Source organism: Scyliorhinus canicula, chromosome 7 (genome assembly GCF_902713615.1).
Source record: "Scyliorhinus canicula chromosome 7, sScyCan1.1, whole genome shotgun sequence".
In the NCBI taxonomy this organism is placed as follows: Eukaryota; Metazoa; Chordata; class Chondrichthyes; order Carcharhiniformes; family Scyliorhinidae; genus Scyliorhinus; species Scyliorhinus canicula.
The window spans coordinates 175,365,914-175,390,614 of record NC_052152.1 but is presented as its reverse complement, the minus strand read 5'-3'; the positions used below and the strand labels follow the sequence as shown (position 1 = coordinate 175,390,614).

The window sequence follows — 24,701 nt, the reverse complement described above, 5'->3', positions numbered from 1 at the left end:
CCCAGTCCAGTAATATCTTATTGTTGGTGCAGCTTTAAGAGTTTCCTGAAGAGACAGATGGGTAACGTATGTGCTACCCACTGTTGTGGTGCTATGTAACTTCAATTAGAATGCAAGGATAAATCTGAATTTTGCCTTGCCGCAAATCAAATGACAAGCTGTGGGACTACTCCGTTCGGGCTCTTTCTTCTCCCTTCTGAACGGAGTGACTCATGCTGGGGTACAGTTGCGTGTGTTCTGGCAAGCCCCCAGTGCCCTGCCCAACTCGGCTTACATCAAATGAGAGCCAAGGCACTGAGAGTCAGCATGCTGCTTCAACAGTGGAGTGAGGGAGGAAAGAATAAAGTACACCAAAATTGAGCCTAATTCTGTCCACAACTAACGTGTGTGTGTGTGTGTGTGTGTGTGTGTGTGCGCACGTTCCAGCAGAGGTTATTGGGTTGCATTCATAAGCATGAAACCTGGCTCCCTTTCCTCTCGTTTGGGTCTGATTTCCTCCCCCACACGATTCATCCTCTAACCCCCCCCCCCCACCCCACACCACCACAGTAACCCAACTCAAAAATAATGACCACTTGCAGCTGAAAAGCTTAATTTTAAGGAATTGTGACAGGGTACACAAAGGACTCAAAACCTGTTTTGTGCTTTTGTGTTTGGTATAAAAAGTGGTCAATGTTGAAGCTAAGAGGGTGGCTCTGCATGTTTTTTTTTCTGCAGAGTATTGACAGTAATACAGATAAAATTCTGGGTTGGGTGGAGGCGGGAGAAGGTTAGCTGCATTTCCTTTGGACCGATGCCTTATTCTGCGACTAAACTTTAGATGCCCTAAAATAATTTATGGCTTTATAACAGGAAGTTGGTGAAACAGTTTTCAATGAGAACTAGAAAATAGACACAAGCAGTTTGATTGAGTTGTAATTATTAATGGTGTTCTACTTTCACAGATTTGTATACAAATTGAGCATTGATATACTGTGCCTTATTTTTCAACTCTGTTCCAATATGGTGAAAAATTGTTAAAGGTAACAACGCTCCCAATAGCTCAGTTATAAATGCACCACCCAATGCAATGTTGAAAAGTGCAGACCATGGGGGGTCACTGTCCAGTGACTCCTGTCAAAGGTGTTGAGCAAGTCCAAGTTTGAACTTGACCTTTCTTCCAGGCCAAATAATTTCTTGATATTTGAGTGGGCAACAAGAGGGCGGCTTTTTGGCAAGTTACAACAGGATGACTAACGCCCAACGAACTGTGCTGCAGATAAATTACTGCTTTTGTGTTGAAAAGCAAAGAAGAAAGATAGTTCAGCTACTTATTGAGACAATAGCAAAGATGTGCATGTTGTCATACCAGTAAACCCTTGGGTTATACTAACATTTCAAACACATTCTTCTATCATGCTGAAAACTATAAATGCTTGTTGAAATGAATTATGGGGTTGTAATGAGGGAGGATTTATTGTGCCACTGTTTGTTTTGGTATGTGATAAGGGAGGAATGGAACAATGAGAATTCAATTAACACCTAAAACGTCTGTTTAAAATGGGCATATTTATATTGACCAAAAATTGTTCATTTGAAGTAATGTCAGTTTCAAAGTTGCTGGTTACAGCGTCTAAGTGCTCCATTTATTTTCGATTAAAAATGGCTTACTTACAAATGTGCACCTCATTAAAGGTTCTCGTTCATTAAATCCACCTACACGTCCTATCGTTTCTTCTACTTTGGCGTTCTCTGGAGTGTTGTAGTGTGATCTTGCACAATTCATATTGCTGCATGGTTTATACTGCCAGTTGTTTGGAATGGAAAAGGCCACTGGTTTTCTTGTTTCCAATTTCTGTTCCCCTCAACTTAATGAGCTTTGCCACAATGTGGAAAGAATTGTACAAATGGAGATTCTATATGTCATATAATGACTGGTATAATCCCTGAAGAAATTTTATTTTCTCCTTGTAATGAGTTGCTCACTCCTTCTTGAGTTCCAGCCTCTTCAATGTGGGTGGATCAAATGACACTGATAAGTTTGTGACTGCGATGGTAACTGGGTATGTCAGGATTAAAATTCTGGTAAATTCTGTCAAGTAGTGCAAATCGCATTCCCAGAAACACTCCTGCAATAAGTGGTGGAATCTATATTCCCAATTGTATGACTGAAATTATGGGAAGTGTTGAGTATCTTTTCATTTTATCCGTGGAATGATACAGAAAAAAATCACTTCATGAAAGTTCAGCATATTTTGAGCATCAAAGGATAGCCTTCTCTGTACATATCAGAAAAATGAATGATAAAACCATGAGCTATTTGCCTTCCATTGGATGCAACTCAATCACGGAATAACAGTACCAATGAGTCAATTTTTGAAATGCACAGAGCAGAAAAATGCCTGAATTCCAAAATTAAATTTCGGAAGAATTCCATGAAAAGGTGGATGGTCATGTTTTGTGGAATGTATTTATTCCATACCAACTGAGAATGATATTTGGGCCATTTAATTGTAATGTTTTCTTGGTTTGCATGAATTGGACCCATGAAATCTGACTCTGCAAAGTCTTATGACTTATACTGACTTCTTTGATAACTGTGGTTTCAATAACTTAAGAAAGTGTGAGCAAAGTAGTTGCTTCTAATCTAGTTTAGGAGGAAATTGAAATATATTTGTTTGAATAACTTGGTTAATCTTGACTAATCATTGCAGTGCAATACTGAGTATTCTACATGAGATTTTCTCCACTATGGAGCCAAAAGATTGGAGTGAAAGTCATGAGGAAGTGATGTTAAAACTCTAGTGAGAGTTCGCACCCACGAGTATTGTGGTCAGGGGTAGAAAATGGTTCTGAAACACTAATCCAAGCTGAACTTCTAACAGTAGAATAAGGTGGCAAAGATCCTGTTCAGAATTGACATCAGGAAGTCTTTTCATACCGTTCTTAATGAATAAGGTCGTGGAGGCAAGAATGCTGAAATAATTTGGAGAAAATTTAATACTGTATTTGAGGAATATGGCTGTCATTGGCAAGGCTAGCATTTATTGTCCATCCTTAATTGGCTTTAAGAAGGCGGTGTGAGTTCTCTTTCTGTAAACTGCAATTCATATGATGTAGTTACATCCATTGTGCTGCTCTTAAGGGTATTCAAGGATTTTAACCGGTAATAGTGGAGGAATGGCTGAATATATATCCATATGAAAAATGAAAATCGCTTATCGTCACAAGTACGCTTCAAATGAAGTTACTGTGAAAAGCGCTGGTCGCGACATTCCGGCTCTGTTCGGGGAGGCTGGTACGGGAATTGAACTGTGCTGCTGGCCTGCCTCGGTCTGCTTTAAAAGCCAGCTATTTAGCCCTGTGCTAAACCAGCTCCTAGATAGTGAATCAAGATAGTGAATGACTTGGAGGGAAGCTTGCAAGTGGCGGTGTTCTCATGAACCTGCTGCTATTGCCATTGTCCTTTTTGGTAGTTAATGTCGGTCACAGATTCAAGAGATGGTGAGGAAGGAGTCTTGCAAGTTGTTGTAGTGCATCTTTAGATGTGTACACTGCAGCCATCTTCCACCATTGGTGGAAATGGTGAATGTTTACATTTGTGGACAGAGTGCCAATTGAGCTTTATTTATTCTGTATGGTTTCAAGGTTGGAGAGTTGTTGGAGTTGCACTTATTTAGGCAAGTGTATATTTCATCATACTTTTCACTTGAGCCTCGTCAGTATCTTTGGTGAGCCAGGGGGTGAGATGCCTGCTGCAGAATTTGCAATCTCTGACCTAACAATGCAATTTATACAGCTGGTGCAGTTAAGTTTCTGGTCAATGGTGACTCGCCAGGTGTGAGCAGCTCAATGGTAACCCCCAGATGTTAAGTGATAATGCCGTTGAATGTCAAGGGAGTTGGTTAGCTTCCATCTTGTTGGAAATGGTCATTGGCTGGCACTTGTGGGCAAATGTTACTTGCCATCTGTCAGACAAGTCTGAATGCTATTAAGGTCTTGCTGTGTGCAGGCATGGATTGCTTCATTATTGGAGGAGTTGAGTTGATGAAACACTGCAATCTTCACTACTTCGAACCTTGTGATGGAAGGAAGCTCATTAATGAAGCAGCTGAAGATGGTTGGACCCAGCATACCTCCCCAAGGATCTCCTGCAGTGATGTCCAGGGGCACAGGATAATTGGCCTGCAATAACCACAACCATCTTCCCTTACAATAATAGAATCAACAGTGCAGAAGAGGACCATTCGGCCCATCGTGTCTGCATAGGCCCTTACAAAGAGCACCCTACTCCAGCCCACGTCTCCACCCTATCCTGCAACCCCCACTGAACCTTTTTTTTGGACATTAAGGGCAATTTAGCATGGCCAATCCACCTAACCCACACATCTTTAGATTGTGGGAGGAAACCGGAGCACCCGGAGGAAACCCACGCAGACACGGGGAGAACGTGCAGACTCCGCACAGACAGTTACGCAAGACGGGAATTGAACCTGGGACTCTGGAGCTGTGAAACAACTATGCTAACCACTATGCTACCGTGCTGCCCACGTGCTGGTTGATATGACTCCAGTCAACGGAGACGTTTTCCTTTTCTTTTACTCAGACACTCACTACTGATCTTACAAATGGATGAAACTTACTTTTGATGCGGATTTGAATGGTGTGCTGCTGACAGATTTGCAGCTGGAAGCACAATTAATGTCACCACGGAAGGCTGATTTTCAGTTGTAAAGTTTAATATACAAATATCCAAGATTATATATTGTTTGCACTAATTATAATTTGCATAGATTGGTAAATTGTTGCCTTCCCAAAAGATTACTTTGAGGCAATAAAGAAGTGTCACTCATTTTTAGGTAGAAGTTACACTTTCCCGTAGGCCTGTTCATTATCTGTCTTTGCTGCTGTTCGACTTTTATGGTCTAATTTTCATTTTTTTATGCTTTACATTGATACTAAAACAATTAGTGGCAGATATATCAAATGAGGCCGGAGCAAGGAATAATGTGGTTGCATTTCATGTTCATTGTTAAAATGTTTCTTATTATGTGGACCAATGTCCAAATTTGGTCTTTAAATGAAACTGTAGCTTACTCAGCTTTTTTGTTACTTTGTCCCTGGCTGCTAATGACATTCCATTAATAGTGCTCATGTGCAGTAATGAGATATTTGCTAATTAGCTGTTTGGTTGCAGGTAGGATTCCTCTTCATTTAAAAGCACTAGGAGATCGAGAACAGTCCTGGGACAAAATGGGGAGGAACTGGCACTACGTTGATGAAGGGGAGGGACAGCGAGACAAAGAAAGACAGTAAGCAAAAACAAGTTAAACTACATCAAAAGTTGCAATGATTATTTAAGCTAAGTGACAATCCTTTTCAAAGGAGGAAAAGTGCATAAAACCGGGAAAGATCTAATCATATTTAAACGTGATCTAAACATTATCCTCTGTTAATTCAAATCTACCAAATAGGCCTCTAATGCTAATTTCCAAATGCACAAAACTCCTTCCAGATGACCACAATGTTTAAAGGTGAAAAAGAGCTTCTGCAGTGATCTCTTGTCAGAAACAATCAGTTGTGTGGCAGAGTAAACATGATAGCTGTGCACTGATGTTTACTTTGCAGTGAGAGCTACAAATGAATATTTTGCTGCTCATTAAGAATTACAGCGGCTTGCAGTTAAGATGAGACCACCATGAGGAAACTTACATTTATGGATATCACCTCACACTTGTTCTAGATTAGTCCACAGTTGCTTTCTAGGTGGAAGCAACTGCTATCAAAGGCGGTGAGTCAAGCGTTTTACAGCACATGACGAGGCCCTGTAACCCATCATGTCTGCCAGCCATCAAGCACGATCTATTATAATCCCATTTTCCAGCACTTGGTCCGTAGCCTTGTATGTCACAGTGTTTCAAGTGCTCATTTAAATGCTTCTAAAATGTGAGGGTTCACGCCTCCACCTCCTTTCAGGTTCTGAGTTCCAGATTCCCACGCCCCTCTGGGTGTAAAAGTCTTTCCTCAAATCCCCTCTAAATCTCCTACTTGTTCCCGTTAATCTATTTTTCTTCGTCTATGGGATTTGGGCATCGTTGGCTCGGCCAGCATTTATTGGCCATACCTCAGGGCATTTAAGAGTCAACCACATTGCTGTGAGTCTAAAGTCACAAGTCGGCCACACCAGGTAAGGGTGACAGATTTCCTTCCCTAAAGGACATTAGTGAACTAGATGGGTTTTTACGGCAATAGCCAATGGTCTCATGGTCATCATTAGACTTTTAATTCCAGATTTAAAAAAATTGAATTCCAATTCTGCCATCTGCCGTGGGGGGGATTCAAACCCAGATCCCCAAAGCATTACCCAGGGATTCTGGATTACGAGTCCAGCGACAATACCACTACACCACTGCCTCCCCATGGTTATTCATCTCTCTACTAAGAGGACAAGTTCCTCTAAATCCTCTAGATCATCCTCCTCCTCCTCCTCCCTCTCGCTTCTCCTCTCCCCCCCCCCCCCCCCCCCCCCCCCCCAGCCTTCTCGACTCTCAGGAAAACAATGCAAGCCTACTGAACCTCTCTTCAGAGCTAATGGGCTGGTTTAGCTCAGTGGGCTAGACAGCTGGTTTGTGATGCAGAATAAGGCCAGCAGCGCTGGTTCAATACCCGTACCATCTTACTCGAACAGGTGCTGGAATGTGGCGACTAGGGGCCTTTCACAGTAACTTCATACTTGTGGCAATAAAAGATTATTATTATTAAAGTGCTCCAGCCCAGGCAGCATCCTGGTGAAACCCCTTTGCATCCTTTCTAGTGCAGTCAGTCACATCTTACCTCTGATGTGGCGACCAGTACTCCCAATGTGGCCGAATAAGTTTTTAATATAGTTCCATCATAACCTCCCTGCTCTTATATTCTATGCCTCGGCTAATAAAGTCAAGTAACCCATTAGCCTTCTTATCTATCTGTGCTGCTGCCTTCAGGGATTTTTGGACAGGACCCCAAGGTCCCTCTGGTCTCTCTGTACTTCCTAGTGTCCTACCGTTTAATGTATATTTCCTTGCCTTGTTGGTTCTCCCAAAATGCATCACCTCACACTTTTCAGGGTTTAATTTCATTTGCCACTGTTTTGCCCTTCTGAAAACCTCATCCCATAGTCTAAACCTCGCTATTTACCACACCACCAATTTTCATATCCTCTGAACTTAATGATCATACTCTCCAAATTTCCATTTATATAATTAATGCACACTGCAAACAGCAAGGGACTCAGCACCAATCCCTGCAGAACACCACTGGACGCAGGCTTCCAGTCACAAAACAACCTTCATCCATCATCTTCGGCCACTCTAAATTTCCCTGGATCTCATGGGCTCTTTGCTTGTTCATCAGTCTCCCATGCAGAACCTTACCAAAAGCCTCCCTGAAGTCCAGGTAGACTAAATCCGCACTGGCCTCATTACTCACAGTCGTCTCGTCAAAATTCAATCAGATTTGTTAGACATGGGGCGGCACGGTGACGCAGTGGTTAGCACCGGTGCCTCACGCCACCGAGGACCCGGGTTCGACTCTGGTCCCGGGTCATTGTCCGTGTGGAGTTTGCACTTTCTCCCAGTGTCTGCATGGGTCTCACCCGCACAACCCAAAGATGTGTAGGGTAAGTGGATTGGCTAAGCTAAATTGTCCCTTAATTGGAAAAAAATGAATTGGATACTTTAAATTAAAACAAAATTGTTAGACATTATCTCCCCTGACAGAGCTATGCTGACTGTCCTTGATTAATTCTTGGAGATTAATTCTGTCCTTCAAAGTTTTATTCAATAATTTTCCTACCACTAACATCTGACTCACTGGTCTGTAATTTCCTGTTTTTTTACGTACTTCCTTTCTTGATTATGATGGAGGTTATGATGGAGCTGTATAAAACGCGCGTTAGCCCACAGCTGGAGTACTGTGTACAGTCCTGAGGAAAGATGTGACTGCACTAGAAAGGTTACAAAAGTGTTTCACCAGGATGCTGCCTGGGCTGGAGCACTTTAGCTATGAAAGGAGGTTGGGGGGAGGGGGGTCTCATCGAAGGATATAGATAGGGTATATAGGAAGCAACTTTAGAAAGATCAGGAGGCAGTGGTGTTGTCCATAATCCAAGTGGTATTAGCTGTCTTCCTGTCCTCTCCAGTGGCCGAAGAGGATTTGAAATTTAGCATCGGAGCCGTGTAATTCCCATCCTTGCCTCCCAAAGCACCTTAGAGTATGTTTTATCGGTTGCTGCTGGGGATTTAGCTGCTTTTAACACCTTCTCCCACAAAGCTAATCTGTTGAATTATGTCACTCCCCTTCCTGCTTTCTATACCAACATTGTCTTTCTCCATAGTGAACACCTGCAAAATACTGATTTCATACCCCACCAGCGTCTTTTGGCTCCATTCACAGGCTGCTACTTTGATCCTAATGGACTTGACTCTTCCTTGATTACCCTTATAACAACTTGGGATTTGACTTTATTTTGCTTGCCAGTGTTTTTTCATGTCCCGCTTTCACACTCCTCATTTCTTTTCAAAACATTTGTTTTGGAATGTTTTGATATTTACATCCATTCACATAAAATAAGCAAAAGCAAAAAGAGAGCTCCAGATGTCACTGTACAACAGGTACAGCCCAAAACAACAGTCATTATGGTATTAGGATTAGCAAGACCTGCTCCTCTGCATCTTGGACCCACAAAGCAGCAAGGAAGGAATCATTGTGCTCCTGGAAGACTTTGGTGCCTTCTTGGGCTACAAACTCAACATGAGCAAAAGTGAGATCTTCCTGGTGAATCCCCAAGGAGGAGGGGCAGCACTGGTGGGACTGTCACTTAAACCAGCCCAACACAAATTCCGCTATCTGGGGATCCAAATTACTTACGATTGGGTGGGGGTTCACAAATGGAACCTGACCAGTCTGACAGAGGAAATAAAAAAAGACTGCAGAAATGGAACACACTCCTTACGGGGAGAGTGTAGACGATCAAAATGAACGTGCTGCCCAGGTACCTCTTCCTACTTAGATCCATTCTGATGTATATCTCCATGGCCTTTTTCAATCAATTGGACAAATTAATCATGTGGGGGGGGCTAACCCTCCCAAGCCTACAGTACTACCACTGGGGAGCAACAGCAGAAAGAGTGATAGGATGGATAAAGGAGTCAGATGCCGAGTGAGTGTGTGCGGAGGAGGCCTCCTGCATTGGGACCTCGCTCTGGGCCCTCGCCACGTCGGCACTCCCATCCCCATCTTAAAAAACACTCCAGCAGCCCAGTGGTGGTAGCCACCCTCCAGACCTGGAAACAGCTACGGCAACGATTCAGCCTGACCGAAATGTCTGACAAAGCCCCCATCTGCAATAACAATAGGTTCACACCAGCACTCACTGACGCCACCTTTAAAAGGTAGAGACAGGAAGGGGGGGCACTGTCAGTCAGGGACCTATACACCAACGGCAGGGTCACAACTGACGGCGAGATTCCAGCTAGCTAAGGGCAACAAATTCAGATACCTGCAGCGTATAAACTTTCTACGGAAGGTGACAAGGATGTACCTGCGACAACCGCAACGGGCGCGACTAGAAGAACTACTGGGCGCAGACATTAACAGACAACATGATTATCGGGGATTGAAGTCCAGGATCACAAATGAGGAGCGAGGCAAGTCATCAGGATAAAGACCGCTTCACTGGTGCACAAAGAAAGTAGACATCAAGGATAAAGCAGGATCTAAAACTGTGAGCATTCTTCAGGATCTTCAATGGATTTCAATAATTGGAACTTGAGCTTCATTACTTCCAGCCTCCCGGCTCGACCAGGCCCACGCAATCAATAACCACTGCTTGTACGGAGCCCGACTTTTTCTGTCCGGTGGGCTCAGGCAACCCCCAACCCTCTCGGCCAGTATCAGGAACAGAACCATACAGAAACAGAGGTTAGAAGGCCAACCGAACCCCCCGGCTTTGAAGGCATGCTCCTGGGAGTTATGGCTGCAGAAATGCCTGTCTGCGCTCCTCACTCTTGAGTCTCCTGCCACTATTGCTCTTCCACTCTTGCTCCTCTCCTTGTGCAGCTGAGCCACCCACAATGAAATCAACTTGGCCCTGGCTTCACTCCCCAGAGGAGCCATCGCCTCGGGGCCCATTTGGCACATCTACATTATTAGCAAAGAATAATCTCTCCCCAAACGTAACTCGTTTGCATTTATTTTGTTCACGCCAGTAAGGTGTACAGATTGTTCTGAATTATTTTTATTTTTACCTTCTGCAAAGTACCTGTAAAACACATAATGGAAGGCCTTTCTTTCTTTACCTTAACATTGTTGATGTCAGCAATGTTGTTGACTTCAACAATAGTTTGGGAGGTACCTTGCTAATGTGGCGCTTAAGGTGTGAAACTTGGCATTGAGTATTTGACCCTGAAATACGTTTGAGCCAAGCTTACCCTATCCTCACACCTGTACTTTCCAACTGGTAGCCAGGGATTCCTGGACAATTGCCAAGAGTGGGAGCACTGAGCTTTCTTTCCTTCCTCTTAATTTGGCCATATTCAGGTCAGCTGCAGTCATCCTTGATGCTGCTGAGCTGTGGTAGACCAGCTTAGTGTGTCGCCTGAATTGAGACTGAACCCTTTCTTGAATCAATGCTGCAAAGATTGCAGGAGGTACATGATCCTAGTTTTATTCATGATTTTTATTGGATGTAAAGAAAACACTTTCTTGAGCTTCACGGTTGTAAGGACCTGTTTTTTTCCCCCCCTCTACGATTGTATTATTAAAAATCCCTCTCTATACGCAAGTTTAAGCCATGTATATCTAGTGGATATCTGACTCATCTCATATTTTGGATATTTCTTTTTTGTGCTTTAAATGTGCTGGCCGGAGATAGTATTTGATCTGTACACCCTTCTCTTTGCAGTAATAGCTCGAAATTGTGGTTCAGTGACATTTGGAATCAAAATAAATTTTGTCCATTTGGAATTCCTGTGCAAGGATCTGGTTTCCACCTGGCCTCTGGGCAGTCAGGTTAAAATCTACAGAGACTAGAGGCTAGTAAGGCTACATCTCTTAATGCTGATTGATCAAGTAGCCATTCAAGGAATACTTTTCTCTTTAACAAATGTTTTTCTTGTTTTGAAGGGGAGGGGAAAGGGAGAGTTTACGTGGTGAATTGTGAAGGTGATGATGGGCTTGCTGCCAGATCTGCATGTTGGCACTTAGCAGCCCTTTGAAGATTGACATGCAAACAGTTCAACAGATTTGGTTTGTGGAAAACCATTGATATAGTTTCAAGAAAACATACTGCTCAAATTCAAGAATGCAATTCCATTTGTCTTGGCCAAAAAGCTTAATAATGATGCATTCGAAAGTTAGGTTCGGTTTTACATAGTCCGGCCAACTTTTCAGCTCCTCAAGACCAATATCTGTGACAAGCCAAAACAATCTTGTACACAGGTCATATAAATTCTCCAGCAGTTGTTTTAGATTTGGGATTTTAATTTGTTTCGAAGAATTGTGCATTTTAGACTGTTTCAACTGCTTTCTGTGCTTGGCCTCTGCCATATGTGCTGCTTTGCAGTTTACACTACCAGTTTCCCATTAACACTGAGCTGTATCAGCAGACTTTTCATCTAACCAGGTGACGCAGCTCGATGTCAAGTGATGGCCACTGGTACCGTCAGTATGTGGTTTGAATATGTATGACCAGCTGACATTCTTTAAATTACAACCAATTTGCCTCACATTTCACAACTTGAACATTGTGTGCAGTTGAACTGTGCAGTATATGAAATTGGGGTGACTGGACATCAGAAAATTGTTGCATGATAACCATTTGGACTGATAACACCAGGGGTAGGGGTTGGAAAATCTAGGCATTAATTGCGATACAGTTGGAATGAAAAGAAAGAAAACCAAGGGAGACAATGGCAGGAGATAAATTTTGGTGCATTCCTGTGGCATGGAGCACTGGGAACCTGCCATCACCCTGCTTCTCATTACTGTGTTGAAATTTTAAAAGGCGCACAAGTTCTGACCATTTTTGGCATTTTTTTCATTTCTCCACTTCAGCAGTGGAGCAAATTTAAGTTGGCTGTAAAGAACTTCGGGATGCCTTGAGGTCAGGATTGGCAAGTTTTTTTTTCTGTAAAACGAGAATAGTAAACTGTTCCTAGCAGTTGATCACGTTTCTTCTGTACAAGAGAAAGAGATGTGCATTTATATGGTGCTTCTTGGGGCCTCAGGACATCCAAAAGTACCTTGGAGCCATTGAAGTATTTTGTGTAGTCACTGTTGTATTATCGGGAAGTGAGTATTAGAAATGCTGCCCACAACCCTACCAGTTACATCGCTACTGTTAACTGTTTACATATTCTACATATTTTCACTGGCAATTTTCCAAGTTGACTCAATAGTGTGATCAAAAATCATGGCCCCAGGAAATTCACACAGTAAATGTTTTTTTAGTGCAAATAAATGTAATGTGCTTGCATAACCAAGTGTTGAACGGGCATAAGTTATTAAAACCAAGTGAAGATGGTTGTATGAAGATCTGCCTCAATGATGCACGTTTTCCTTTGTGCATAATGAATTTCATTGCCAGATTGACTGCAATCAGTGAGGTATGAACCAATCAAAAATGTATTGTTTAACACCCAGTTCTGCAAGTTAACAATTAGGATTCATGATTTTTATTGCTCCACATCTGAAATTAAACCAAACGTTACAAAACATTTGTAAGTTAGAGTTAAATGAAATTATTTTTATCCTCGCCAAAAGGCCAGGAAATGGAACAATTTCTATTCCATGTAAGATGTCCAGCGGCAACATTGAATACTTGCAGGTCAGTCACAGCGAGAGTTAAATCAAGGGGAGGAGCATTTTTTATGGAATTAATAAATTATATGTTAATTTTATTATATTGGATGAAGACATTATCTCCAAGCTTGCAAACCACCTTCCCAGAAACAAATCCCGAAACTGCCTCCTTAGTGGCTGGTTTGGCACAGTGGGCTAAACAGCTGGCTTGTAATGCAGAACAAGGCCAGCAGCGCGGGTTCAAGTCCCGCACCGGCCTACCCGAACAGGCGCCGGAATGTGGTGACTAGGGGCTTTTCACAGTAACTTAATTGAAGCGTACTTGTGACAATAAGCGATTATTATTATCTATTGCGTGGCCGCCACCACCGGACTCACTGAATATTTCCCTGGCGCCAAAGGGAGCGACGCCGGCGTCTGCAACCTGGCCCGCTGCATGAGCCCTCCTCCATCCTTACCCACAAAGCCTTCGCCTCCCTAATCCACCCCTGAACCGTCTCTGCATTCGCCCCCCCCCCCCCCCAAAAGTGTACAGATTTGGGAGGCCTAACACCCCTGTCCCTCTGCAGCACCATCCTCCTTATCCTGACCACCTTTCCCGCCCATGCAATTGAAGAGATCAGCTGGTCCACCTGCTGAAAAACTTCACGCACAAAGACCGGCAAGATCGCGGTAGAATGTTAATCTTCACCGCCAATGACAGAAGAATCACAGACTTTGCAGTGCAGAAGGCGGCCATTCGGCCCATCGAGTCTGCATCAGCCCTTGGAAAGAGCACTCCACCCAAGCCCACACCTCCACCCTATCCCCATAACCCAGTAACCCCACCCAACCTTTTTGGACAAGGTCAGTTTGGCATGGTCAATCGACCTAACCACATTTTTAGACTGTGGCAGGAAACCGGAGCACCCGGAGGAAACCCACGCAGACACTGGGAGAACGTGCAGACTCTGCACAGACAGTGACTGAAGCTGGGAATTGGACCTGGGACCCTGGAACTGTGAAGCTACCGTGCTACCCACCTCGACAAATCAGCCTTTACCCTCCCCACCAAACTAGAGAAATTCCACTTCCGAAGACCTGCCTAGTCCCAGGCTACCTGCACCCCCAGACATGTGAAGTGAGACAGAGCCGCACGGAATGGCAACCCCTCTCCAAGCTCCGTCCCAGAAGAGGAAACCACAAAATACTCACTTTTCCCCAAATTCAGCGTATATCCTGAAAACAACCCAAATCTTTGTAGCAAACCTAATATGTCCCCCGCCGAAGAGACTATCTCTGAAATGTATTACAACAAACTGACACGTGCCAGGACACCCGATGTTCCACCTACCCTCTCACTATTCCCTTCCACAACTCCTGAGCTCCTCTGCACAATTGCCATGGGCTCTAACGCCAAAGCAAATAGAAGGGAGATATGGGGCACCCCTTCCTCATTCCCCAGTGCAACTGCACCCATGCCACAAACATCAGCATCAGATGTCTTCTGCATCTAATGCCACCATCACGTCCAACTCCCTTCCCTCTGCCGGAAAAAGCACCACATTCAGCAGCCGCCTCACATTTGACGACCACTGCCTCCCCTTAACGAATCCCACCTGACCCTCCCCAATCACCCGGGGAAGGCACACCTCCAACCTTAACGGCAGCACCTTTGCCAATACCTTGGTTTGCACACTCAGCAGAGATATGGGCCTATATGACCCACGCTCCACGGGGACCTTATCCTTTAGCAGCAACAAAATGGAAATGGCGGCCTGTCCCATCATTTTCGGCAAGACCTGCTGACCATCGCATCCTCAAACATATCCACCAGCAACAGCCCCGGTTTGGCGTTAAATATCCTGTACAATTCCACCGGGAACACATCCAGCCCAGCGCCTCCCCCACCTGCATCTTTCTGATTGCTGCCTTCACATCCTCCACTCCTGCCTTCTCCATTTCATCCAACCTCGGGCACTCGAGTGCGCCCCCCCTCCCACCCCCACCAAAGAAACTCCCTAATCTCCCACTCATCGTATGGTGTTTCCGACTTGTACAAACCCCACTGGGGAGATGGTGTTGTCAATGGGCTAGTAATCCAGAGACCCAGAGTAATGCTCTGGGGTCCCAGGTTCAAAGCCTGCCACTGCAGATGGTGAAATTTGAATTCAATTAAAAAAAAATCTGTAATTAAATGTCTAATGATGACCATAATTAAACCATTGTCGATTGCCGTAAAGGCCCTTCTTGTTTACTAATGTCCTTTAAGGAAGGAAATCTGACATCCTTACCTGGTCTGGCCTATATGTGACTCCAGACCCACAGCAATGTGGTTGACTCTTAACTGCCCCTCGAGGGTAATTAGGGATGGGCAGTAAATGATGGCACAGCCTGCGACTCCCACGTCCCATGAACAAATTAAAAATAAACACCTTGTAAATCTGCTGCGGGGCCACTACCAAATCCCCTGACCCATCCCAAACCTGAGCTATCTCACTCCCACAGCTTGCCTATGCAGCTGACCTGCCAAACCGAATGACACAGTTAAACCAGGTCGAAAAAAAACTTCCCAGTGATTCTTTCGCAAGAAAATGGCGTAAATTGTGCTGCTAAAATAAAGGCAAGTTTAATGTTGTTAAATTATCCAGCCATATGGGGCAAGGAAAAAGATGCCTTCTGAGTTGCCGCACGTTGCTGGAAGATTTCAAGCTCTGCGTTAACTGAGCAAAACAGCAACTTACCCTCGACCATAAGTTGCCACTAATGTATCAGCTGGCAGCTAAACTTGCGGTTTTGTTACTAAAAGCACAATGATCTTTTTAATGAGGTAACAAAACTGTTTGAAATATTTAGCGGTCTCCAGTTTAATATGCACATTTCTGATGCATCCTGTTCTCAATTGTTTATATTGAGCGTTATTTATTATACCGAGCATGACTTAATTATTTTTTTGGTTTAATACTTTATGCATAGTGACTTCAATATTTTCCTGTCGAAAATCTCTGTCCAGCATCAGTGAAGTAACACACATCTCTTGTGACAAAAGTTTGTGCTGTTGACAACAATGGATAGTATTGTTTATGCACCATTGTGGCACATTTGGAGAGTAGTTACTCAATTGGATAGCTGGTGCAACTGTTGGGGAAGCTAACTCCAGTATTGTGGATATTGAATCAGATGTCCAATGCATTGTAGAAAAACAGATTGGATGGCTGGAAGAAAAAAATCCAGATCAGCAGGAACATCCTGCAGTGGGAATTCTTGATGGAGAATGGAATGGAGAGGAGCAATTCTCTGCTGAGGGAGAAGTCGACGTATACAAAATATGGGAAGGAGTTTATGCAAATCTGTTTAATCTGCTAATCTGCACAGTTAGTCCAGATTAATTATTTAAAAAATGAAGTCAAAATGTAGGAAAACTGGCTACATCTGTCTTGCAATTCAAGAAAAGGAACTAACTGAAAAGAAATTTCAAGGGCAGCACGGTGGCGCAGTGGTAGCACTACAGTCTCACGGCGCTGAGGTCCCAGGTTCGATACTGGCTCTAGGTCACTGTCCGTGTGGAGTTTGCACATTCTCTCCGTGTTTTCGTGGGTTTGGCCCTCGCAACCCAAAGATGTGCAAGGTAGGTGAATTGAACACGCTAAATTGCCCCTTAATTGGAAAAAATGAATTGGGTACTCTAAATCTATTTAAAAAAAAAAAAAAATTTCTGATCTCACGCTATGATAATTGTGCAGGTTTTATGTCACCTTCAAAATGTTTTTTTGGGGCAGCACGGTAGCATTGTGGATAGCACAATCGCTTCACAGCTCCAGGGTCCCAGGTTCTATTCCGGCTTGGGTCACTGTCTGTGCGGAGTCTGCACATCCTCCCCGTGTGTGCGTGGGTTTCCTCCGGGTGCTCCGGTTTCCTCCCACAGTCACAAAGATGTGCAGGTTAGGTGGATTGGCCATGATAAATTGCCCTTAGTGTCCAAAATTGCCCTTAGTGTTGGGTGGGGTTATGGGGATAGGGTGGAGGTGTTGACCTTGGGTAGGGTGCTCTTTCCAAGAGCCGGTGCAGACTCGATGGGCCGAATGGCCTCCTTCTGCACTGTAAATTCTATGATAAAACCAAGGGTTTTCATTGTGGGAAATTTGGGATATCCAACTTGTAGATCATATAAATGACAGTCATTTTTCACAAGTTTGCATAATGTTTTGTTCTTTGACAACTCTTGAATGCACATTTTCTTCACGTTTCATAGGCATTGGTAATTTTTGTAGGAATTCTGTAGAGCTGCAGCTTGAGATGGAATAACCTTTAGCCTTATAAAGAGTTTTTTGGAAAAAAGATGGAACTTTTGGAGTTGGTTAGGTATGTGTTGTACGGGCAGCACGGTGGCACAGTGGTTAGCGTTGCTGCCTATGGCGCTGAGGACCCGGGTTCAAATCCCGGCCCTGGGTCACTGTCAGTGTGGAGTTTGCACATTCTCCCCGTGTCTGCGTGGGTTTCACCCCCACAACCCAAAGATGTGCAGGATAGGTGGATTGGCCATGCTAAATTGCCCCTTAATTGGAAAAAATTATTGCGTACTTTAAATTTAAAAAAAGAAGTTATGTGTTGTACGATCAATGAATGGCTCTACTTTTCCTCTGATCAATTTGAGTTATTTAACATTGACATTTAGAACACTGACTTTATCGTTGAAGCAGGACTCTGTCAAACACTTCCAAATGATTACCAAAATTATATTGGTAAATAACTTTGTTTCACTGACTGTTAGAAAGAGTTGGGTGTGACTCTGACCTAAAGGTACTTTTGCTTGGTGGAGCACATTGTTTCTGTATTCAAATCCTTTCTTGCCCATATAGATGTGGTAAATTGGAAATAAGTGTCAACATAAATATTTGCCCATTTTTTTAGGAGCACAAACTGCATGCCTTAAAATGGTTCTCTATAAATGTTCGTATCCACATCAGTGTGTTTGAAATGAGATCTTAGAGGCACATATGCAATGAGTTTGGGGATAATCAGAGTTGAAGCAGGGGTTGGAACATTCAGGAAAGCAATTACCTGCTGGGGTTGAAATGGGGGAAAATAAACCAGAAAGTTGATGCTGATAAGTCAGTGCTGGACATGTGGTGTGCTTTTCTGAAATCTGGAGTTAATTTAATAGAAGAAACCACAGTACACTGAATTTGTGTGAGAGAAGGTCAATATTGCTTTGTAAGGTGGTTCAGAACTTCTGGAAAGTTTTAGTTTTCCATTGAATTTGATATATGCTAACTGCATGGCTGTAGAGAACAAGCGGGGTAGTGGGGCGAAAAGTAGGCCCGATGGGACAAATGGCTACCATGTGTGTTGTAAAATTCTATGTAAATGTATTGTTGACTAAACTTGGAATGGTATTATCTTTGAAGTAGTAAAATTCATGACATTCTGGCATTGCTTCACTGGTGAAGTCTATGATAAGAAGCGTGCTGGTTGAAAAACAATAAAAAATATGATTTATGTTATGTCAAAATCTTTTCCAGTAAATTATTTTCAAACTAATTTTGGCAGCAAGCATAGCAGCCAATTTGCACATAGCAAGATAAAATAAATCTGTGATGAATGACTGGTTTAATCTGTTTTGTTGCTAATCGGTGGCGACGGGGGAAGAATTGACCAGGACAATTTCTGGTTTTACGGTGCACATAGGCCAGACCAGATAAGAATTAGAGATTGCTTTCCCGAAATGATATTGGTGAACCATATGGATTTTTACAACAATGGATGGTAATTTCATGGTTGCCTTCTCTGAAATTAGTTTTCAACTCAAAATATTAATTGAAATTTGACCAGCGATCACAATGGGATGAACCCATGTCGCCAGAGCATTAACCTAGGCATCTGGATTGCTAGTCCAGTGAAATAAACACCACACCATCGTCTCAATCAGATGAGCAGGACCTTGATTTAATTTCTCATCACAAAGCTGAGGTCTTTGGCAACAACAAGAAGTTGTAATTATATAGCCCCTTTAGTATCATAAAATGTCGCAAGGAATTTAATGAGTGTTATCAAATTTGCCACTATCACACAAGGAGATATTAGGACATCAAAGAGGTTCATTTAAGATGTGTCTTAAAGGTGATGCTTGGGGAAGGAATTCCAAGCCTGCATCTAAGCCATGGTCACCAATGGTGGAATGGGTAACAACTGAATACACAGAAGAGACCAGAACTAGACGAGCTTAGAAATCTCTTGGGCTTAAGGGTTGGAGGATGTTACAGTAATTAAGCAGCAGGGCCGTGGAGCTAATTGAAAGTGGGCAAGAATTTAAAAATATGATGTGCTGGGAGGGGTCTAAATGTAGATCAACAAACACAGGTAAATGGAACTTACTGCAGGGTAGATTGCAGAGTTTTGAATGAATGCAAATTTAGGGAGGGTGCAAAATGAGAGTACACTAAAGACAGCATTGGAATAGTGAAGTCAGGGCAGCACGGTGGCCTAGTGGTTAGCACAACCGCCTCACGGCGCTGAGGTCCCAGGTTCGATACCGGCTCTGGGTCACTGTCCGTGTGGAGTTTGCACATTCTCCCTGTGTCTGTGTGGGTTTCGCCCCCCACAACCCAAAAATGTGCAGAGTAGGTGGATTGGCCATGCTAAATTGCCCCTTAATTGGAAAAAATAATTGGCTAATCTAAATTTATAATAAATAAATAAATAAAAAAAAGACATGGTTGTAGATGGTCTTGGTTATGGAGTGGATATGTGGTCACTGGCTGATCTCTGGTCAGAGGTCAACAAGATTACAAACGTTCTGGTTCAACCGCAGACTGTGTCCAGGGGTAAGGGTATAGTTAGTGTCTAGGGACTGGAGTTAATGGCGGGAGCTGATATTACTTGCTGAAAGCATTGGGAGAATCAATGCTAAATTTCAGGTAAACAATGAAATTGAAAATATTGGAATCTCTGTATTCCAATTGTTTCTATTCATGGGATACAGAAAATAGAAGTCGGCCATTTGGACCTTTGAACCTGCTCCACCATTCACTATGATCATGGCCGATCCTCTATCTCAACGCCATACTCCCATGCTCTCCCCATACCCTTGACAGCTTTAGCGTCCAGAAAGCTATTTCCTCAAATATATTCAGTGACTTGGCCTCAATAGCCTTTGTGGTTCCACATGATTACCACCCTCGGAACATAGAACATAGAGAAATACAGCACAGAACAGGCCCTTCGGCCCACGATGTTGTGCCGAACTTTTGTCCTAGGTCAATCATAGATCATAGAATTTTGGACACTAAGGGCAATTTATCATGGCCAATCCACCCAACCTGCACATCTTTGGACTGTGGGAGGAAACCGGGGCACCCGGAGGAAACCCACGCACACACGGGGAGGACGTGCAGACTCCACACAGACAGTGACCCAAGCCAAAATCGAACCTGGGACCCTGGAGCTGTGAAGCAATTGTGCTATCCACAATGCTACCGTGCTGCCCTTAAGAAGTTAACCTACACTCCATTATTCTACCCTAATCCATGTACCTATCCAATAGCCGCTTGAAGGTCCCTAACGTTTCCGACTCAACTACTTCCACTGGCAGTGCATTCCAGGCCCCCACTGCTCTCTGGGTAAAGAACCTACCTCTGACATCCCCCCTATATCGTCCACCATTTACCTTAAATTTATGTCCACTTGTAATGGTTTGTCCCCCGTGCGCAAGAAGAGGACGAGTTCACACTCCCCAGGGCATCCGCCCCCGTCCCATCATCAATATCTTCCCCAAGCTCCTCCTCCCACTTCGCTTTCAGCTCCTCCACCGAGGCCTCCTCCTCTTCCTGCATCATCTGATAAATCGCCGAGATCCCCCCTCACCGACCCACGTCCCCGAGAGCACCCTATCCTGCACCCCCCTAGGCGGTAGCAGCGGGAATTCCGTCACCTGCCGCTTAACAAACGCCCTAATCTGCATATACCTGAAAGCATTCCCTGGGGGGGAGGCCCCACTTCCCCTCCAACTCCTCTAAAGTCGCAAACTTCCCATCGAGGAAAAGGTCCCCCATCCGCCTGATGCCTGCCCTATGCCAACTCAAAAAACCACCATCCATTCTCCCTGGTGCAAATCGGCGATTGCCCCGTATCGGGGGCCCACACTGAGCCCCCCCCCCCCCCCCCCCCCCCCGGTGCCGCCTCCACTGCCCCCAAATTTTGATGGACGCCACCACTACCGGACTCGTGGAATATCTTGCCGGGGGGAGTGGAAGCGAGGCCGTCACCAATACCTCCAACCTTGTACCCACACAGGACGCCACCTCCAACCTCTTCCATGCGGTGCCCTCCATCACCCACCTGCGAATCATTGCCACATTCGCAGCCCAGTAATACCCACACAGGTTGGGCAGCGCCAAACCGCCTGCCTCCCTTCTTCGCTCCAGGAATACCCTCCTTACTCTCAGGGTCTTCCGCGCCCACACGAACCCCAGAATACTCTTATTCACCCTCTTGAAAAAAGCCTTTGGAATCAATATGGGGAATCCAATGAATTGCCCTCGTGTCCAAAAGGTTAGGTGGGGTTATGGGGGGTAGGGTGGAGGTGTGGGCTGAAAGTAGGACCGGTGCAGACTCAATAAGCTGAATGACCTCTTTCTGCACTGTAGAATTCTATGATTCTATGTCCTGGAACTGAGATGATCAACGTCCAACCACCACAACCATCTTCCTTTGTGTTGACGTGACTCCAAAAAATGGAACATTTTGCCCTGCTTGCCATTGACTCCAATTTTCTTAGGGCTCCTTGACGCTGCACTGTGTCAAATATTACCTTGATACCAAAGGCAGTCATTCTTTCCTCATCTCTGCAATTTGGCTCTGGAGTCTATATTTGGACCAAGACTGTATTCAGAGCCAATTGTCCCTGGTTGTATTCATATCATGAAAACAAAATAGTTCATGTCTCCTTTTATTGTTGGATCTTTGTGTTGAAATCATCTTTCAAAGCTGCATGAAGACACTGCATAGCCTGGACATTTGGATACAGACATGGAGTTTTTTAAAGAAGGGTCAGAAGTTCTCCTTTTGACTGGCAGTAAGACTACCTTTTCCCACAAAATCACATGACCAGCATGGTACTTGAGGAAGAAGAGCTGTTTGTTTTAACCAGCAATCACTTTAATTGATGGGTGGAAAACTGACAAAAGCTAGTGATGTGCCGGAAATCTCATGGCAAGAGACAAGTTTTGAACCTGTGGTTTTTGAACCAAGTGAATTTTGGGGAATAAGCTGAGAAGAAAGGCTGTGTCTCTCGTTCTGCCTTGCCTGAAATTCCATGTGTGATTATCAGCCTACTGCCTGTGAATCTTAATTTGAGTATAACTTGCCTGCATTTGGAAAGTGGAGACAAGAAGAATTGTTCGCGCTCTATATTTTCTCCCATGTTAAAGCTTCATTCATGAGAACCTCCAGATAGCTACCAGATCCAGTGGCCCATTTTCACATGCGGGAGCTTCAGATTGACAGGATAAAAACGTGGCAAACTTTATGAAAGCCTATCCACCAGAGGCCTTATCAGTTTTTCCTTCGTTTTTGTTTTGAATGAGTCTATATCTTCGCATCCCGGAGGATTTCTAAAAAGGGATAGAATGTTATGCTTCCAGAGTCAAAGGTAGGTAAAGTTGCCATAGTCCCAGATTACTATAGACTGCTTTCTCCTTTGCGGTGGAGAGCTAACTGGTCATAATTTAACCTGAGGATCATGTACCTCCAGCGACAGGCAAGGTTGGGAACAACCTCAGCCGGTATGGGAATTGAACCCGCGCTGCTGGCCTTGCTCTGCATCACGAACCGGCTGTCCAGCCAACTGGGCGTTAAATGCTGCCGCCCCCTAAACTTCCAGAGTACCATTGTGTTAATTAGTTCTTACGACTTGTTTTTAAAGAGTTTTTAGTTTTGCAGTAATTAATCATTCAGAGTTTATTGAAGGAAGCCTGGTTAAAATATGATTTATTCCGGGTCTATCAGCAGTAAAAGTAAATAATTAGCCATTTTGGTGAGTGAATGAAATTTGTAAACTAATGGCTACTCCTCCCTACCCGGTTATTAACAACCAACTGTGCTAACATGAATATAAAACACAACATGGACCCAGCCAATGAGTCAGAATAAAATGTATGCAACTTTTCTTGTAATGAGGTGTAGCTGAAAAATTGCATTTAGTGTAAAATTTGGTGATTTTATCCAAGTAATAAGTTATTTCAATATATAATATAATATAGTATTTTCAAATGCATTATTTATTTGCAAGACTTGCTTACCGCTAGTGGCTCTTTTCCCTTGCATTCATGCACAAAACAAATATGTTCAAGCCTTGCGCCTTTTTGGAATTACCCATGAGCTTGTGCACCGTTTAGTTCCTTGTTGCTTTCTCCATGGCAATGCCTTGGTTAATCAAAGTTGACTGACCATCCTTTTCTCTTGTAGTTTAAATTGGCATGCTTGTTTAAAATATAGCATTCTTGCATTTCTCATGATGAGTGCAAAACTAAAAGCTTCAGGAACGTGTCTCACTTTTATTCAACTTTAAAGTTGAGTCGTGACTACTCTGTTCCATTAATTCTGTGCATAACTGCTTTCATGCAATACTGATGTTCTATGGATAAGCTATGGTTCAGTGGAGGCAGTAGAGAGGAGGATAACATAATGGCTCAGATTATTACTTTCTGCTTGGGAGGACACTTGAATTAGGTAGGAGCAAGCCATGGTCTGTCTAGCTTAATTAAAACCAACTGTTGGAAATAACAGGTTGGGAAGCATTTGTGAAGAGAGATATAGTTACAGTTTCCAAACAAATATGACACTTCTCGGGGTGGCACAGTGGTGCAACAGTTAGCACTGCGGCCTCATGATGCCGAGGACCCTGATTCAATCCCGATCCCATGTCACTTCCGTGTGAAGTTTGCACATTATCTCCATGTCTGCATGAGTCTCACTCCCACAAACCGAAAGATGTGCAAGGTAGGTACATCGGCCACACTAAATTGCCCCTTAATTGGGAAAAAAAAACGAATTGGGTGCTCTAAATTTAATGATGTTTCTATCCTCCTTCAGTTCTAAAAATGTGTTGGGTTATATGCCGTTGAAAGAGGGGTTATATGCCGTTGAAAGAGGGGAAGAGGAAGGAAAAACAAGAGGTAACGGTTAGAGCAGAATAGAGCATAGGAAAGATTAAATGATAAAAATATGGATCAAAAAGCAAAGGGGATGTTAATGGTTGTGGTAAAGAGACCTGTAAATTAATTTACAGGACATGGGTGTCGCTGACTAAGCCAGCATTTATTGCCCATCCCTAATTTCTCGTCAGAAGGTAAGTGGTAAGTTACCTTCATGGGCCACTGCAGTCCCTGAGGTGTAGGTCCACCCACAGTGATGTTAGGGAGGAAATTCCAGGGTTTTGACCTGCTGACAGTGAAGGTGGATTATATTTCCAAGCCAGAATGGTGAGTGACTTGGAGGGAACCTTCAGGTGGTGTTCGCAGCTATCTGTTGCTTTACTCCTTCTAGATGGTAGTGGTCGTGGGTTTGGCAGGTGCTGTCTGAGGAACCTTGGTGAGTTCCTGCAGTGCATCTTGTAGATGGTTGGCATTGTTCGGTGGAGGAGGAATTGAATATTTGTGGGAGGTACAGCAATCACGTGGGCTGTTTTGTCCTTGATGTTGTTGAGCTGCTTGCATTGTTGGAGCTACACTCTTCCAGGCAAGTGAAGAATATTCCATTACACTCCTGACATGTCTTATCGATGATAGACAGGGTTTGTGGGATCAAGAGATGAGTTACTCGTCGTAGGTTTCCTAGCCTTTGACCTGCCCTGGTAGCCACAGCATTAATATGGCTAGTTCAGTTTCTTCTAAGAATTTAGGGTA

At 43.8% G+C, this 24,701-nt stretch overlaps 1 protein-coding gene across 4 annotated transcripts in view; it reads left to right on the top strand.

The window, feature by feature from the left end:
• The window catches only part of zbtb46 (zinc finger and BTB domain containing 46), a 94,242-nt gene that overhangs the window by 5,874 nt on the left and 63,667 nt on the right, over nt 1-24,701 (top strand). For 3 of the 4 annotated variants that reach the window (XM_038803336.1, XM_038803334.1, XM_038803337.1), the window contains exon 2: nt 5,177-5,291. The exons of the other annotated variant lie outside the window; for it this stretch is intronic. In XM_038803336.1, coding sequence (XP_038659264.1) covers nt 5,233-5,291 — 59 coding nt within the window. In that variant the 5' untranslated portion in view covers nt 5,177-5,232. The remainder of the gene's footprint in view (nt 1-5,176; nt 5,292-24,701) is intronic. 4 annotated transcript variants of the gene reach the window in all.